A 15,371-nucleotide genomic window follows, 5' to 3' on the forward strand; every position below is an offset into this window, starting at 1 on the left:
ATTTTTCCACTGCTTTTATTGCTTGTATAGTCAGTAGGAAATAAATTCTTGATGGGACAGCTGGGACTACAGGATTAACTTAAAGTGTTAAGACATTTATTTTTGGTCCGTTCATTTGATACAGGAAACTATTGCCAAAGCCAGAGACTGAAGATGAGTTTTTACGTATGTGCCGTCTTAAGGAGAAAGAACTGGAAGCTCTGCCATGTCTTTATGCCTCTGTAGAGGCCGATGCATGGAGCAGTATTGAAGATCTCATCCGAACAATAAAAGACAGGATTGGAGAAGAGCAGCGCAAAACCATTTGGATAGATGAAGATCAGCTATAAAGGCAAATAAGTCAAATAGGAGCTTATTGGTGACAAAAGGACATATTCAGGTGGTGCGGGGGCTCACAGAATTCTCTGTTTAGGTGCCTAGTGCTCACTCCTGTTTCATGCCTGCTGGCTGGAGACTTCCTGCTGGTGGAATACATCTATGGAATAGAACTGGAGCTGTGCTGAATAGCTGATGTCCTTAGATGCTGGGGATCTAGGATGTGGGTCAAACCACAGCCACCACCACAGCTTCTGACTCACCAGCATTTCTTAAGGAACAGCAGGTGTTTAACATGTGAGAAGGACAAAGATCTTGAGAGGGAACTTGGGGTAATTTATTATGTTAAAACTATGGATCTCATTTGGCTCATTGAAAACTTCTGGTGAGATCAGATAAGTGGAATCTAAGAGGAATAAAATAAAACATGGGGATTGGGCTAAAGGATATGGAATTGAGATGTGCCAAACACACACCCTGAGGTGCGATTCTGGACATACCAGATCAAGGAAGGAAGGCTGGTTGGTAGCAATGGCAACACTACCACTGGTGGCCACAGCAGCTCTGTAGCCCTGTGTCTCCGTAACCACTTTACTCAGAGGAGAATAAAATACCTATTATGCCTGGCATTAATTATAATGACAGTTCTCCCTTCCTTTTTAAACCCTGATTTTATTTAACAGTTTTGCAGGTTTCCTTTGCAGTTCTGGCGCTTACAGGAAAATAGACTCCACTGTCCCAGTGGCACATCAGATCTTCCCAGATCTGCCGCTGTTTCTTTTAGTTGATTCCTGCCTCTGCAATGTACTCATTTGTACATCTTTCATTTTTAAACATCTTTTTACTTGGGGAAAATACCACAGTGCCTTCTTGAGACAACAGGTTTCTCTGTTTCACCACTGAAATCTATATATCTGTACAACATCATCTCCTGCCAACATGCCTGCTCTCAACAGGAGGGACTGTTCTGAGAAGGAGAATTTCATAAGCCAATAATTGCTGTGAGCCACTCAGTCCTTGACCTTTCTGCCATGATTGACAGCAAGGAGACCAGCAAGCATCACACTGTGCTGTGGCTAAGTAGGATAATATTTTCAGAAGTGTGGATGTGACTTAGAAGACCACATTCCATTTTCAAAAGCACTTAGCTCCTCAGAGAGTTGAAGTTCCACTGATAATGAGCGGGACTTAGACTCCTAAATCTCTTCAGTCTTTCAAATTTTTCCCTCTGTGCATTAGACACTGTATTGAGACTGCCAAATTGATTCAATAAAACTGACCAGATAATAATGACTTGCACGATTGCTGATCTGAAATGCAATAAAAATTGACCTACAGATGAAGAGTTGTACTTTCCATTACCCTTAGATCCTTCTTTCCTTACCATGCCCCTGCCTTTTAAGACATATTTAAAAACAACTTTATCTTTGCTTCTGTGTTCACCCCCAGTCCCCCATCTTGATGCTGCAGGTTGGAATAGAGCAGCTGGCAATAAAAAACTACAAACAGCATCCAAGCAAAACATCTGGCCTGGTTGCCCTCACTAGATTAACTGCTATGTTGTGTTTTCAGTGAGCTTCTCATGTTGTGGATGTCTGTCAGGTGGGCTGGGTCAGTTTGTGCTGGCTTGTGTGATTGTGCTTTTCTGCTCTTTCATGCACATCATTTTTTAACTAATGGTATCTTCTAGAAGTCATTTATGTCACTATTACATCTAATTTCTGCTGCTGTGTTTCTCAAATTATTAATGTTTGAAAGACTGTTCATAGCTAACATTTCTGAGAGAATAGCTCTTTACCTGCCCAGTGCCATCTGTTTGGACTGTGCAAGCAGGGACAGCAGGTATTTGCAATCCTTTACTAAGTACAGGCTGCATACACAATTTGCAGCTCCCTCCAGGGCAAAGAATAACACCAGTTGGGGCATATATAGAACAAATTGTATGATTCTTCAGAGATCTTTTGTAGCTCAAGCAGAAATAAGAAATTATCTGCTGGAAAAGCTAAGCCTTCCAGGAGCATTTTGCGTTTATTCTTCTTGTCCTGATAATGCAACCCTGTGTAACAGCTGCCTGTGGTTTGTTACTGCCCCTCTTGTGAGCATTCCTGAGTCCATAGCTGAGAATGGGCAGGGTCTGTAAGAACAATTCTCATCTGCTTCAGCAAAAAAGTTCAGCCGGTTAGCATCGGGTCCCTTCAGGAGCAACCAACTGACTGCTCACCACACAGAACTCATAGGATGTCCATGGTCCCACTGGCTGTGCTACTGGGATCAGGACATCTGGTGGAATGGCTGGAACAGATGGTTCATGAGGCAGAGGGATATCTCAGTCTGCCATGGTTGTTTCTGCAGTGATCTTCTCTCACCATAGCTTTATTTCTGAGCCCTCTTTACACAGACATCAGCTGTGGATGTGATTTATCTCACTTAACTTTAGACATAGGAAAGGTATGTGCCAAAGTCTAAAGGAGGTTCCCTTTACAATGAATGGAGATACACCTCTAAAGAGCTATTTGTCTAACTTAGGTAGATGGCTATCTAAGGATGAGATGAATTGCCATCTGAACTGGCTGTTGTTTGGGTTTTTAAAGGACTTTAGAAAGAAACTAGAGAATTAGCCTGGCCTTTAGCATTTAGCTTTTAGATCTGTAATTTAGGACAGCTAAACCACCTTAAGGGAGAAGTAGAGATAAGAGATTGAGGGAGAGGATAAGAAAAGATCTAATTATTTCTGTGAAACAAGAGAGGAATGAAATACATGGAACAGACTTTTCTTCTTGGTATCTGTGTACACATCCCATAAATTCTCAGCTCTGTAGAAACTATAAGGCATTGTGGGTTGTCTACTCATGTGATGCAAAGCAATGAACTACTATTAGTGAAGTGTCACTGATATAGTTGTGTGCTGTAGTCTGCATTATCTGCATTTCCTCATCTCTCTGACTCAGTGGAGAAGGAATGGAAAACTATATTCCCCCTTAACTTGTCTGGATGTGACTGAAAGATCAAATCTATAGCTGGGAGTATGAATTGCACGACTGCAGCAATGCGAAGGGGACGATGTCATTTACCTACCTAAGGCGATGCTTCTGATCTAGATCCAAATGCTGTCCATCTAAACTGTAAGAAATTAACCTTTGCATGTTTTGAAATATATTCAAATCTACAGGCTTGAAAGAGGCCATGAATTTCCTGAAATGTCAGGAGAGTTGGAATCAGTGTGGATTGCAAGTCCTGGAATGACAGATTTGCAGTGCAAACTTGGAACTTGGGCTGTAGATCGTTGCAGTATTTTTCATTCTGCTAAGTCTCACTGTGAGGTATTGCTTTAGGTACCAACCACTTCCCTCCTCACATACACATCCAATATGTACAAACCTGGGCTCCTCATCACATACAGAAATGTCTACATGGGCATAGCCAACCTCAGCATTGATTGTATGGCGGAAAAACTGGAAGCAGTGATTGAGAAAACAAAATGGCAATTGGGAAGGTTGTAAATGTGTGTGATAAACAGTATCACAACTCAAGCCAAAGCAGATTCTCAGCTTTTTCTCATCAAAGTGTAAAGGTGTGGTAAGTTTTATGTTGGATTGCTCTTTGGGTGGTTTTGTGTTGCTGGACAGCACTTGGTGTAAGATTTATGATTAATAATGACTTGAAGATACCACTGAAATTCAGATAAATTCTCTAACTCAGTCTAATAGAGAGTAAAATGCCATCTGCAGACCCACGTTTGAACTGGATGCCATCCTTGGACACCAGAGCAAGCAGCCTGACACACGCAGCTGGATCTCTACCTCAGGTAAGCAACATTTATCAATCAAACCATGTTAAAATCAGATCACTCAAGGTTTTTAATTGAAGTCTGGGAACAGTTCTCAGTAATTTGTATTTTAAGTTCGAAAGGAGTTAACAGAAAGCCCAAGTCATTGCCCTGTATTTGCTATGCTGCTTCTTAAAAAGGTGTAAAGCATCGGCTAATAACCGTGTTTCAGATTGTATTATTGGGAAACTACTACTTCTCTCCTTCAAGAGCTGACAAGAGCCTGCTGAAAAACTTTCGGATGTAGATTGTACTTTGGAAAATGTCATTGAAAAATTGGCCACTAGAAAATGCAATTGGAAAAATTTTCAATGGAATATTTTTAAGTTAGAAACTGTGTTTTCATCTCAATCAATTGCCTACGGAAACGTTTCCATTCTAACACTTAAATTTTAATACATTTTAAAGTGTTTCAATAATACTGAATCAGTCCTTTTCAATATTTCACACACAATGTTTCACCTAAAACCAGTTTTTTCTTCTTTTCATTTTTTTATTTTACAATTGAAATATTGTTTTAAAGTCTGCATTTAAACATTTGATTTGATTGAAACAGTTGTTGAAGAAAATCTAGTATTTGATGTTTATGTACTACAACATAATGGAAGTAATGGCTCACAGCTATCAGAGGCGGTATAATGCCTATGATCACAAGGAAAGCAGTCAAACTGAATCTTGCTTTGCATTGTGTTTAACTCCGCTGCTAAAATGATGTATTGTGTAAGTCAGTATCATGCAGTTCAGCACCTTGGGGAATTGTTGCAGGTAAAAATTTCATGCAAACTTTATTACCCAGAATTTGATATTCCTTTGAATGAGAATTCTGGCTGGAGGCTAAGCTGTCAATCGGTCGGTCTGCAGCACTGACAGCTCTGGCAGCACAATTTGCAAAGGAGTCGGAACACACACAAAGCAGAATTTTGCCTATGAACTTTAAAGTGGAGATAGTTGCCAAAGCTGGAAAACTGCCTGCAAACCTGTTAGGGGTTTCTGTATTCTTTTATGCCAAGCTATTTTCATGGCCTAAGCAAAGATGAAGTCAGGGAGTCATGAGTCGAGGAGACCAATCTCAGCTATGAGGGGTTCAGACTCTGTGAACCCTGGAGCTGCCATGTGCATTACAATACTGCATGGGCACATCAGGCTGAGATGTGTAAGCAGCATCTAACTTGTTATTATGCTGTCCCCTGGAGATCACAAAAGGCCCAGGGTTTGGGACTTTTGGACAGTAATGTTCTAGGATATTGCAGTTATTTGAATTGAGTTCTCCAAGTCATTCAGCATTAATCAGCTTATACTGTGAAGCCAATCAAATGTGTTCCTCTTGAGGCAGTTTCTATCTTCCTTGCTCTTGTCCAGTTCTGAGAACTGAATAGTATAGCACTATTTTGTGCTATACTATTAAAAAGTGCACAAGATTTTAACCAAGAGATTGTGATTCCTTTCTTATAAGTCACTGTTTTCTCCATTTTTCCTGCTTGCTCAGTTTCCAGAACTCTTGTTTGCTCTCCACTCTGTATAATACATGGGCTGATGAGGGTTTGTAGCCCTGAGATCTTTCACCAGAGCACTACTCTATGCAGGGATCTGATACTCTGATTAAGGAAAGTGTGTAGATTGAAACTGTAATTCCAGAAAAACCTTGTGCTTTACCAGACTTGTCTGTAGAATAAAAAGGAGGCTGTCCATGTATCAATGTAATGTGCCTTTTGACCTTGGAGACCAAAACCCACTGTGATTTTTGGTTCAAGCACAGTGAATAGGGTTCTTCTGCTCCTATAGCTTGGATGGCAGCACAGTTATTGCCTGGGACATCCCTTCTGGCACAGCAGGAGTTACACCAACACTGTACTGCCCACACAGTGCCTGGAAGAGCTGGGGTAACCATTGTGTCTGACGCTTTCCTGAGCAGAGAGCCTATTTCAGCCAACGCAGCACTGAAAGACTGTGACACAGAATTTCCTCCTGTGACTTTCAGGTACTGCAGAATTCTGCTGTGCTCCCAGAAATCACACTTGGTATTTCTGTGAATCTCTGTCTTGCCCTTAGGGATGATCCTGGACCCAAGCACTAAAAACTCAACAGAAGGCCTCCCATCCCTGCAGTTTTCATCTGTAGAACTGATGCTTCTTTATGGAGGTGTTGTTAATGTCTTTGTACCGCACAAGCAAGTGGACAGAGCTGATGAGGCTTGTCCACACGGGTCAGCAGCATGGTGCAGCTTCCCAACCTGTGCTGGTTCTCACACTGCTCTGAACAAGAGTGTATTGCGAGTCTGGCAGCTGTATCAGGGATTTGAGTGGTGGCTGCCTTAAGTGGTGAGATTTCTAGTTTGATTTGAAAAGCCTACCACTAAGCCAAGTTAGAACAACAGGAAACTCATCCACCCTCCCTTCCCCACCCCCTTTTTTCTGTTCCTCTGCTGTAGAAACTTTCTGATGAGAAAGCCTCTGATCAGAGGCTCTCCAGGGTTAAATGCACCATTAGTCACTGGAAAAAAGGGAAAAAAGACCCTTTAAAAGCAGATGGTGGGTGATAGAGAACCTGTCTGAGAGTAAATATCTCCAACAGCATGTCTCCTTCATCAGATATTAGCATCAAAACCTGTCTGACAATTTAGCAACAAACAGCAGTATTGATTTTCTTCCAAACTGCAGATACAGGGAGACAAAGATAGAGAGGTGGCTCTTTCATAGGTTCCCCATCGTGCCTGGGCATTAACGAGACAGGACTGCTAGACAGTGAAGTACCTGCAACGCCCAATCCTGTCCTGTGGTACCAGAAGCCTGTAAGTTAGTAGTTATTAAGGGATACATGAGATAGTTTAGATCCAGGCTTGTCAGGAGTGTGTGCAGAATGGAGTGTTACCATCCCAGGGATGAAGAATTAGGACTGGAGCCAGGCTCTTTCCACCAGGGAAAAAAACGGGAAATAGTATAAAGTCATGGAGCTGGTATGGAGTGTGGAAAAGTCCTGGGATACAGCTTTTCATTGCTGTTTTTAGCTAATATGTGAATTAATTTCTGCAAAGGATCAGAACAGCAATAGCTCCACTCTACCTCTTCTTTGCTCAGACACTGCAGCCATCCTGACTTTTCAGGGTACTGGCAAAGCCATTTTAGCACCTTGCCAACCTGGGAAAATTCCACCTGAGAACTAAGGCTGTTGTTCTGTCCCTTATTCTCTGTCGCATTAACTTCTTTCTTACAGGTTGGTAAAGCCTCCTTGTGGTCAGCAATCAGATCTGGGAACCATTTCTTGATGACAAGTGTTTGGTATATCCAGTCCTTTGCAGAACAGCTTCCTTTTTCTGATTTAAATTCACTGCAACTAGTGGTCTCCCATCAATTACACATACTTCTCCTTGTCTCTCTGCCTGAAATGTCAGTGAATCTGGCAATTTTTGCTCACAGAAAAAGTGGGGAACTAACAAGGATCTCTGGCACAGCCTGCAGTGATTGTATATGCTGAGGCATTAGCAGAACAGCAAGGAAACGGAGGCACTGAAACTTCCTGAAGTTCAGTCCCCTGCACAAAATCTTGTATTCAGAGAGTAACTTCTAACACAGTGCTTAAGAAGGCACCAGGGCACATCAGGACAGTGCTGAGGAAAGGCTACACAAGGCAATCTGTGGCTGTGGTCATTGTGTGGACATACAGAATCTTCAGAAAAGAAATAAACATTGTAAGAAATGAAGAATAAATCATAATGAAACTGATTTATTCCTGGCATAAATGGCCACAATTACGTTACCTTTCAGTTCTGTCTAAATATGCACCAGAAGGAACTAAGCTGGATATCCACTCTGACCTAGATGGAGTTCTTTATGGCAGCATTACTGTATTGTTAAAATAATGTTTTAAGAGCCAGTTTTTGGTCGTTGCCTTCATTTTTGCACCTTAGAGAAAGCCAGTGGGGTAAAGGTCTATTAAATGAATGTGAAAAATTGATGCCTGCTTTCAAGTACACATTTATAAATATAACATCAAATCCAGTGCCTTCCAACAGCTTCTCTCCCAGACAGCCCTGCCTTCCAAGCACTGCCTGCCCTGCTGCAGTAATGATCTTTCTCTGACCAGCCACAGTCAAGCAGTCTCCCAAAGACAACCTTGTGCTAGTGAGATTTAGCTTTGTCATTGTGGCATGTCTGCGTTTACTTCACCGTATCCTGGTGCTGAGCTGATTTGCTCATTATCAGATTGCTGTTTATTAATCAAAGCAGTAACAATGGGACAGAGGAGCTGGAATACAGCACAGACAGTGCTTCATTTGTTCCAATTGATTTTCCTATCACATTTTATTACTATTATTTGCTTTGTATGCCTTAGGAGGATTGAACTGCACTGTGCAATAGGGGTACATATTTGAATTTCTTTTCTTTTTAGCTTCTGCTGTTTCTGTTATGATAGTCAGAACAGTTGGTTCTTCCAGCAACTAAGCCATGACCTTCTCTGCTTTGAAATAGGATATGGAGATTTTGTGATAATGAGACTCCACTAGTATCTGAAGTTCCTGCAGGTGGAGTCCTAGGGAAATCCATAAGGGTCATGGATACTGAGCACATCTGGAAGTGAGACCTTCAAGATGACATCTTACAGCTTCTCAGCACTGACCAGAACCACTGCTGTAGCTAAAGCAGCAAGAAGGTATAATGTAAGAGCTTTCAGTTAGACACATACACACTGCTCAGGCCTCGCTCATCAGGTGGTTTCTAAATGAGGTTGTCTTGTGGTAAAATTAATAGAGATGATGATGTTTTTCCTTCTTCTTCCTAACTCTTTTCTAATGTCTTAGATCACTGCTCCCAAGCCGGATCTTAAAAACTTCAGCCAGCACATCTAAAATGTAGAAAGCTGAAGAAGGACTTTTTAGAAGGGCCTGTAGGGATAGGACAAGCGGGAATGGCTTTAAACTGACAGAGGGGAGACTGAGATTTGATATTAGGAAGAAACTCTTCCCTATGAGGGTGGTGAGACCCTGGCAGCTGTGGCTGCCTCATCCCTGTGTTCAAGGTCAGGTTGGACGGGGCTTGGAGCAACTTGGTCTAGTGGAACGCATACCTGTACATGGCAGGAGGCTGGAACTGGATGAACCTTAACGTCCCTTCCAACCCTAGCCATTCCGTGATTCTGTGGTCAGAAAAGAGCAGATTATTACTGCCAGGAGGTATGTGGCGGTTTATGGAAGTTGACACATGGGTCAACAAAAAGACATCATCTTCTTTCCATAAACAAGACTTAGAACCAAAAGCAACTTAAAAACTGCCTGAAGAAACTATCAAAATCTGTGGTGAAGCTCATCTTTTCAGCATAGCTAGGATTTCACTCTAGAGATTTGTAAGCAGTTCAACAATATTTACTCTGATATCGCCCCATTCAGTGAGTACAACAGGAAACCAATGGTTAGCTGCAACTGTAGGTGTGAGATGCAGTTGCATGGGGAGGTGATAAGAATATGTTTTTTAGCAAAGCTTTGTTTTCTACTTTAATTTTATAACTAGCCTAATTCAGGAATGAGGAGCCAGCAAGCAGGTGGTGGCATTGTCATTAATAATGTTCAAACCAGAAACCACAAATAGTCAGCTGAGCTGAAAGTTTCCGTTGGCTCTTCACTCTTACTGGAAATGCGAGAGTCCTTCACACAGGAATTTCTTTCTTATCACATGTTTTATCTTGCTGAGATGCTGCTCTGGAACTTAAGCATAATGTGTGAGTGTGCCCCACACAACCAAATGAGTCTGTACAGAAATGTGCAACACAACATCAGATTTACTAGCAGAACTGCTTCTTCTGTTCTACTAGCAGAAGCTTTTAGGTTTTGGAGCTGAGTTTCAGTACTCTGACTGCCTCCTGAAGTATGTACAATGTACTTGTCAGCTGTCAGAGTGTCCAAGCAATATGACTTGGAGCTTGTCTGAGGGTTCCCTATTCTCTAGCAGCTGATGACCTTCAGCAGCACCAAATAATTATTTTCTCACTGGGTTTTTCCAGCAGCAGCAGGGGTAATTGAATGATTGTAAAATAGGACACTAGGCCATGAGGGGTTAAATGAAAACTAAAATAATGCCATCTGCAGCAACGCTTTTTTGGTCACCCTTGAGGTCACCATCAGATAAAGGGTTAGGAAATATCAGCCCGGGACTTTTAACATCACAAATTGGGTTTCTGCAAGCACAGCTTGAGTGATGGGAAGGGGAGGAGAAAGGGAGGAGAATACCCATGGTGGATTTAACCTGGACTAAATTCAGACACCTGGATAACATTCACTTGAGCAGTATTGATCAGAGTGGAAACATGTAAGTGTCTTTATTAATCTGGCACTGTTTCCTTCATGCTGTATTATGGTGTTATTAGAACCTGTGATTTACTGTGTCCAGCCTGAATCAAACTCAGCAGCTGTATTCACCACATGGTTTTTTCATCCTTCCTACTGAAGGGCCTTTATGGCAGCAAGAAGTTTTACAGCTCTTTAAAAGAATAACATCTCCCTCCAGTGGTGATGTGATACAGCTTCGGTTTACAAAATCAATTAGGCCGTGTGAGTCCGAGTAAATGAGGTGCATGACAATACACTTTGATGTGAAATAATTTTGTGACACACAGAAGAAGAGAATGACCCTTCATTATTAGACACCTAGGTTTATAATGTTTCTCCCAGTCGAACTACCCTGTCTCCTTGAAAATCCTCTCTTGTACAGCAAATCTCATTTTAATACTATTCGGATTTAAAAAATAGTTTAATATATGCAAATAGCACTGAATTTCCACTCAATTTGCATGTTCTATTATTTGAATAGTGATCATTTCTAGCTGCTGATTCCTGAGTTGTACAATAAAATACTGGTTAAGTCCCATCACCCTGTGGCATAAGGTAATACAGTGCTTTAGAAAGCACTGTGGGAAAAGTGCTTTCTTTGGGAAAGAAATTTCTTTGGATTAAGCTGTTTTCAGTTCAGAAGAGACGTATTCAAGCCCTTGTCACCTTGTAACAGAACGCCATATGATACAAGTGCACTGGGGTGAAAAGATACTGATTTACCTTACATAAAGTAAATGTAAAGTCAAAAGCCCCAAGCATTTTCCAGCACCTCTCCAGTTCTCTGCCTGATTTGTGTGGCCCTTGCTGCACACCTCAAGCCCCAGACCTTCCACACCCCTCTGATCATCTCTGAATTGCAGATTCATATTACAAGCTGCAAAACTTGTGCAGATCTGTGGCTGTGAGTACTCTCTTGCTCATCCATTTTGTGTTCTTTACTCAAGTTCTCTGTTTTCCCCTATTTCTTTCCTCACATTTCCATATCTGAGATGAACTTTATAAACCACTTTTCTTAACCTCCCTATGCCTTACTCTGATCCCAGTAGAAACAGTGCAATTAAAATTGATATTAAAAGAGCAAGGGAAACAGCAAGGAACATTATTCTATTTAAAAGAGTATTTAGTGTTAATTATGCTTTTCCTTTCAATAGTGAATATCTACTCAGTGCTGAAACTGGAAGACTTGCTCAGAAAGGGCTCCATATGATTATTTGATTATAATCATAGAATCATAGAATAGCTAGGGTTGGAAAGAACCTTAAGATTATCTAGTTCCAACCCCCCTGCCATGGGCAGGGTGGTGCCTGTAGTTACCGTTCTGCTGATTTCATGCCAAAACAATGGGCTGTGCTGGCTTCAGATTCAGCTGAGCTGTTCCCCTTCTTCTGAGTAGCCTAAATGGATTGAAGAAAAACATATTTGAGCATTTTCTTTGAGCTCTCTCATCATCAGAAACTGTGACACAGAGTCACGTTCTTCAGAACTCGTGGTATCACAACTGTTTGCTAAAACATCAGTGTATTTTTGAAGATAACATTTTATCTTGCCTCTTCCAGGAGAACCTATTTTGGGTTTCTGGTTGTACTTTTGCCCTGTCACCCGCAAATATTCATTGTATGTTTCTTCCTCCTCCTCTTCCAGCCAAGGTTATAAATTAAAATTCAATTTCATTAAAATCATAAGCAATCATTCTCTGGCTCTCATTAGTAATGATTCGGTGCAGGGGGATCTCGGCTGCTCCCACAACTGTAATTCAATTGGACTTACCAGCTCTTGTTCACAAATCGCTTGAGCTGCACTTTCTTCACAAATTTATGGCATCAGCACTGTCCAGAGGTTGAATTACAGCTGCAGGTTTGATCAGGGACTGCATTATTCTGCATCTAATCCCTGCATTCTGACAGCAGCGGGGGAAGCACTGTTGTTTTACAGGAACTGTGCATTGTTCTTCTGCTTTATGTCAGGGGCTGAACTGCTTTTGGAATCAGGGAACTGTCAGCCCAGAGCTACAAGCAAACAACAGGCTCAAAATGACATGGTGTATAAATAACAAACATGGAGACAGTCGAAAGACAGCACTCCTTCTGCACTCTCCTAAATTACTGCAATGGGGATTGACCACAGCCTGTACTCTTGCATCATCTGACGCTATCTGAATGTAGTGATGCTCTGAATATATTGCTGAAATGTGACTCCCAGCTTTGCCTCAAAATGAGGAATTTAATATTCACTGGTGGCAGAAAGTCACTTAAACATTGATTAAATATTTCAGCCAGAAGCCATATTCATGCATTCATTTCCACACAAGCCTTTCCTCTTGAGCAATGACCTGCAGCCTGTAGCATTCTTGGCAGAAAGGGTACATCAGCAGATCAGGAATGGCATGCAGCAGGACCTTTTTCCACAGAGGTAATATGTTACCCATCAGCTCACAGGACTTTGCTTCCTGCAAGTCAATACACCCCTAACCCTACTTGTACCCACGGTTTAAACCCAGTAGACAACAAAAGCCTTTATCCTTCCCAGAAACGCAGTATTGTCAGTCAGCTGGCTGAAGCAGGGACTCAGCTCTCAGCTTGGAATTGATCTTCATTAGGACTAGTAAGGTACCTGCCCCAGGCACAATTAACCTCAGCTGAGGACAGGGAAGAAAAATGGTGCATTGCCTTTGAAAGGTTCTCTTGCTTTAACGTATCCATATGCATGTGCTCCACCAGCACAGAGCAGATCCATTGCTGGGCTGTGTCAGTATCTACTACTCATTTAATTGAACTTTACTGTTAAATCATTAATGGAAATCACTGAACATGGGGCAATAAGGTAGCTTCACCACCATTCTGCTTTTTGTGGCTTCTCATGCAGTTCTGCACATTTTAATAGCAGAATCTGTCATATTCTAGTTTTGCACAGATCCTGGGAGTCAAATTACAAGAGACATAGAGCAATTCCTATTGACTTTAATGAGGGTTGTGTTTTTTTAAACAATACTTGGAAAACTAAGGTACTTTTATTTTCTTCTGCAACCTTGCCTTTTTTACATGCTTTGTTGATGGAAAGACTCTGACATGAGGCAGGTATGGGAAATGTCTGCTTTCATGTAACAACTCAGATGAACAGCATTTGGCGCTGGATTGCAGCTTTCAGCTGAGCTGTCTGAATCACCTGTTGTGTGCAGTCCCCTGTGGCTGCAGCTTCCTCATGCAGGATCCTCAGTCACTTGTTTCCCAGGTGTGTTTCAATGTGTTTTCAGTGTGTTTTAGTTCTTTCATTTGCTCATTTTTTATCCCTTTGCAAACTAAAATATCCCCCCCCCCCTTTCTAATTAACTCCCTGCCACCCTACTTGTGGTAAAACCTGATTTATTTCTCCTTCTCTGCACTGAGAGGACAGGATACTTAATCTCCTCTGGGTGGACGCTAAAACACTGTCTGAATAAAATGCTGATCACTCATCTCATTAGTTCCTGCCAGCTCTTCTCTGCATTCCTGCCACCTGTGTTTTGCATCGTTTGCTACCCTTTCTTTAAATGACAGAGTCCCTTCCTTTGCCATTTTTGGAGACTAATCATTCCTGCATTAGCTAGCAGCCACATTTATTTATCATATTATTTATCATATTATTTATCATATTATCTGGAAGACCATGAATATCACAGGCTAGAAAGGATTGTTTGGATAAATAGTTTAAAAGGGTATGGAGCCTATGACTACAATTTACTGTACTTGTTCTTTAGGGGCTCTTCTTTGTGGATAGGGACCTGCTTTTTGTATTAATGTCCACTTGGTAGCTGCAGAGAAATAAAGGATTGGGATCCTCCCCCATCCAGGGAGCAATGAAAAAGCATGTTGTAGAAACAAACAAATATAGCAGCCCAAATGAATTAGCATTTTGAAAGCCTCTGTGTTTGATACCCATCTGCAAAGTAAAGAATGAATATGAGATCTGTGTGGATGCATGCGTACATGTTTGCAGTGGCAAGCTCTTTCAGATGGCAAACACTCACTGTAAGTGCCAGTATTTTTGCACATCTTGAAAATGTTTGTGTTAATAAAACAGAGAGAGAAAAGATTGCCCATCTGCAATGTGTGGTGGAAAATTATGTGGGCAGAATGTGCATGTGCAAAGTGAAGGGAAGCAGGTGAAGGACGTAAAGAATCATGATTTTTCTTCCTCATGCTGAAGCCTTGAGAGACCCATTTAGTGACATGGCTAATAGCATGCTTTTCAGAGACATCCATTCTGCCTCACTTTTGAAACTAACCTGGGCTGAGAAACTTCACAATGAATTCAGCCAAGGGGTTGGAAGCCTGGCTTGCCAGGCCATTAATGGTCTCAAGCAACTACTTTGGACTCTGTTTTATTTATTCATCCTAAAGTGTAGGTGTTAAGAAATATGAGGCTGGTAAGTGGGTGACAGGCACCGGCAAGCATCACTTCAGCAGTTCAGGGTAGGAGAGAGCCTTGAAGTAGGATTGTAAAAATTGCATCATTTGTAACCTTTACAGCACCAGCCTTCTTTTTTTAAAGAAAAAAAAACCCTCTGTAACCAACAGCTTTCGTTTGGACATGAAGAGAATAACTAAAGAGAACATCTGTTTTCCCTTTAGATGTGGAACTGCAATAGCAATCCATGCATAAATTTTGTTAAGGCTTGCTAATTTCCTATGAGTTTGGGGAGCTACATGTTACCCGTAGAGATATTTGGCTCTGCATCACCAGATGAAAAGTCATTTTAAAAACAGTGCAGAAAAAAAATGGACGTAACTTGGCAGCAAATGTGTTCTGTTCTGTTCTCATGGAGCTCCACTTTCTTTGGCTTTGCTTTAGCACTTTATAGATTTGTACCTTTTTTTTCCCCTCTTAATTTCACTCATCTTGTTTTCCAATGGCTTTTTTATGACATAGATGACT

General features: G+C 41.4%; 1 protein-coding gene across 1 annotated transcript in view; it reads left to right on the top strand.

Annotated features, from left to right (window-relative positions):
• CARD11 (caspase recruitment domain family member 11) overlaps nucleotides 1-1,706 on the top strand; it is a 45,328-nt gene extending 43,622 nt beyond the window's left edge. Inside the window, 1 exon segment of the mRNA XM_005145260.4 lies at nucleotides 125-1,706. Within this exon segment, the coding sequence (XP_005145317.3) occupies nucleotides 125-329 (205 nt within the window). The 3' untranslated portion in view covers nucleotides 330-1,706.
• Nucleotides 1,707-15,371: the final 13,665 nt, after the last annotated feature.

The sequence above is a fragment of the Melopsittacus undulatus genome, chromosome 8, assembly GCF_012275295.1.
Source record: "Melopsittacus undulatus isolate bMelUnd1 chromosome 8, bMelUnd1.mat.Z, whole genome shotgun sequence".
Classification (NCBI taxonomy): domain Eukaryota; kingdom Metazoa; phylum Chordata; class Aves; order Psittaciformes; family Psittaculidae; genus Melopsittacus; species Melopsittacus undulatus.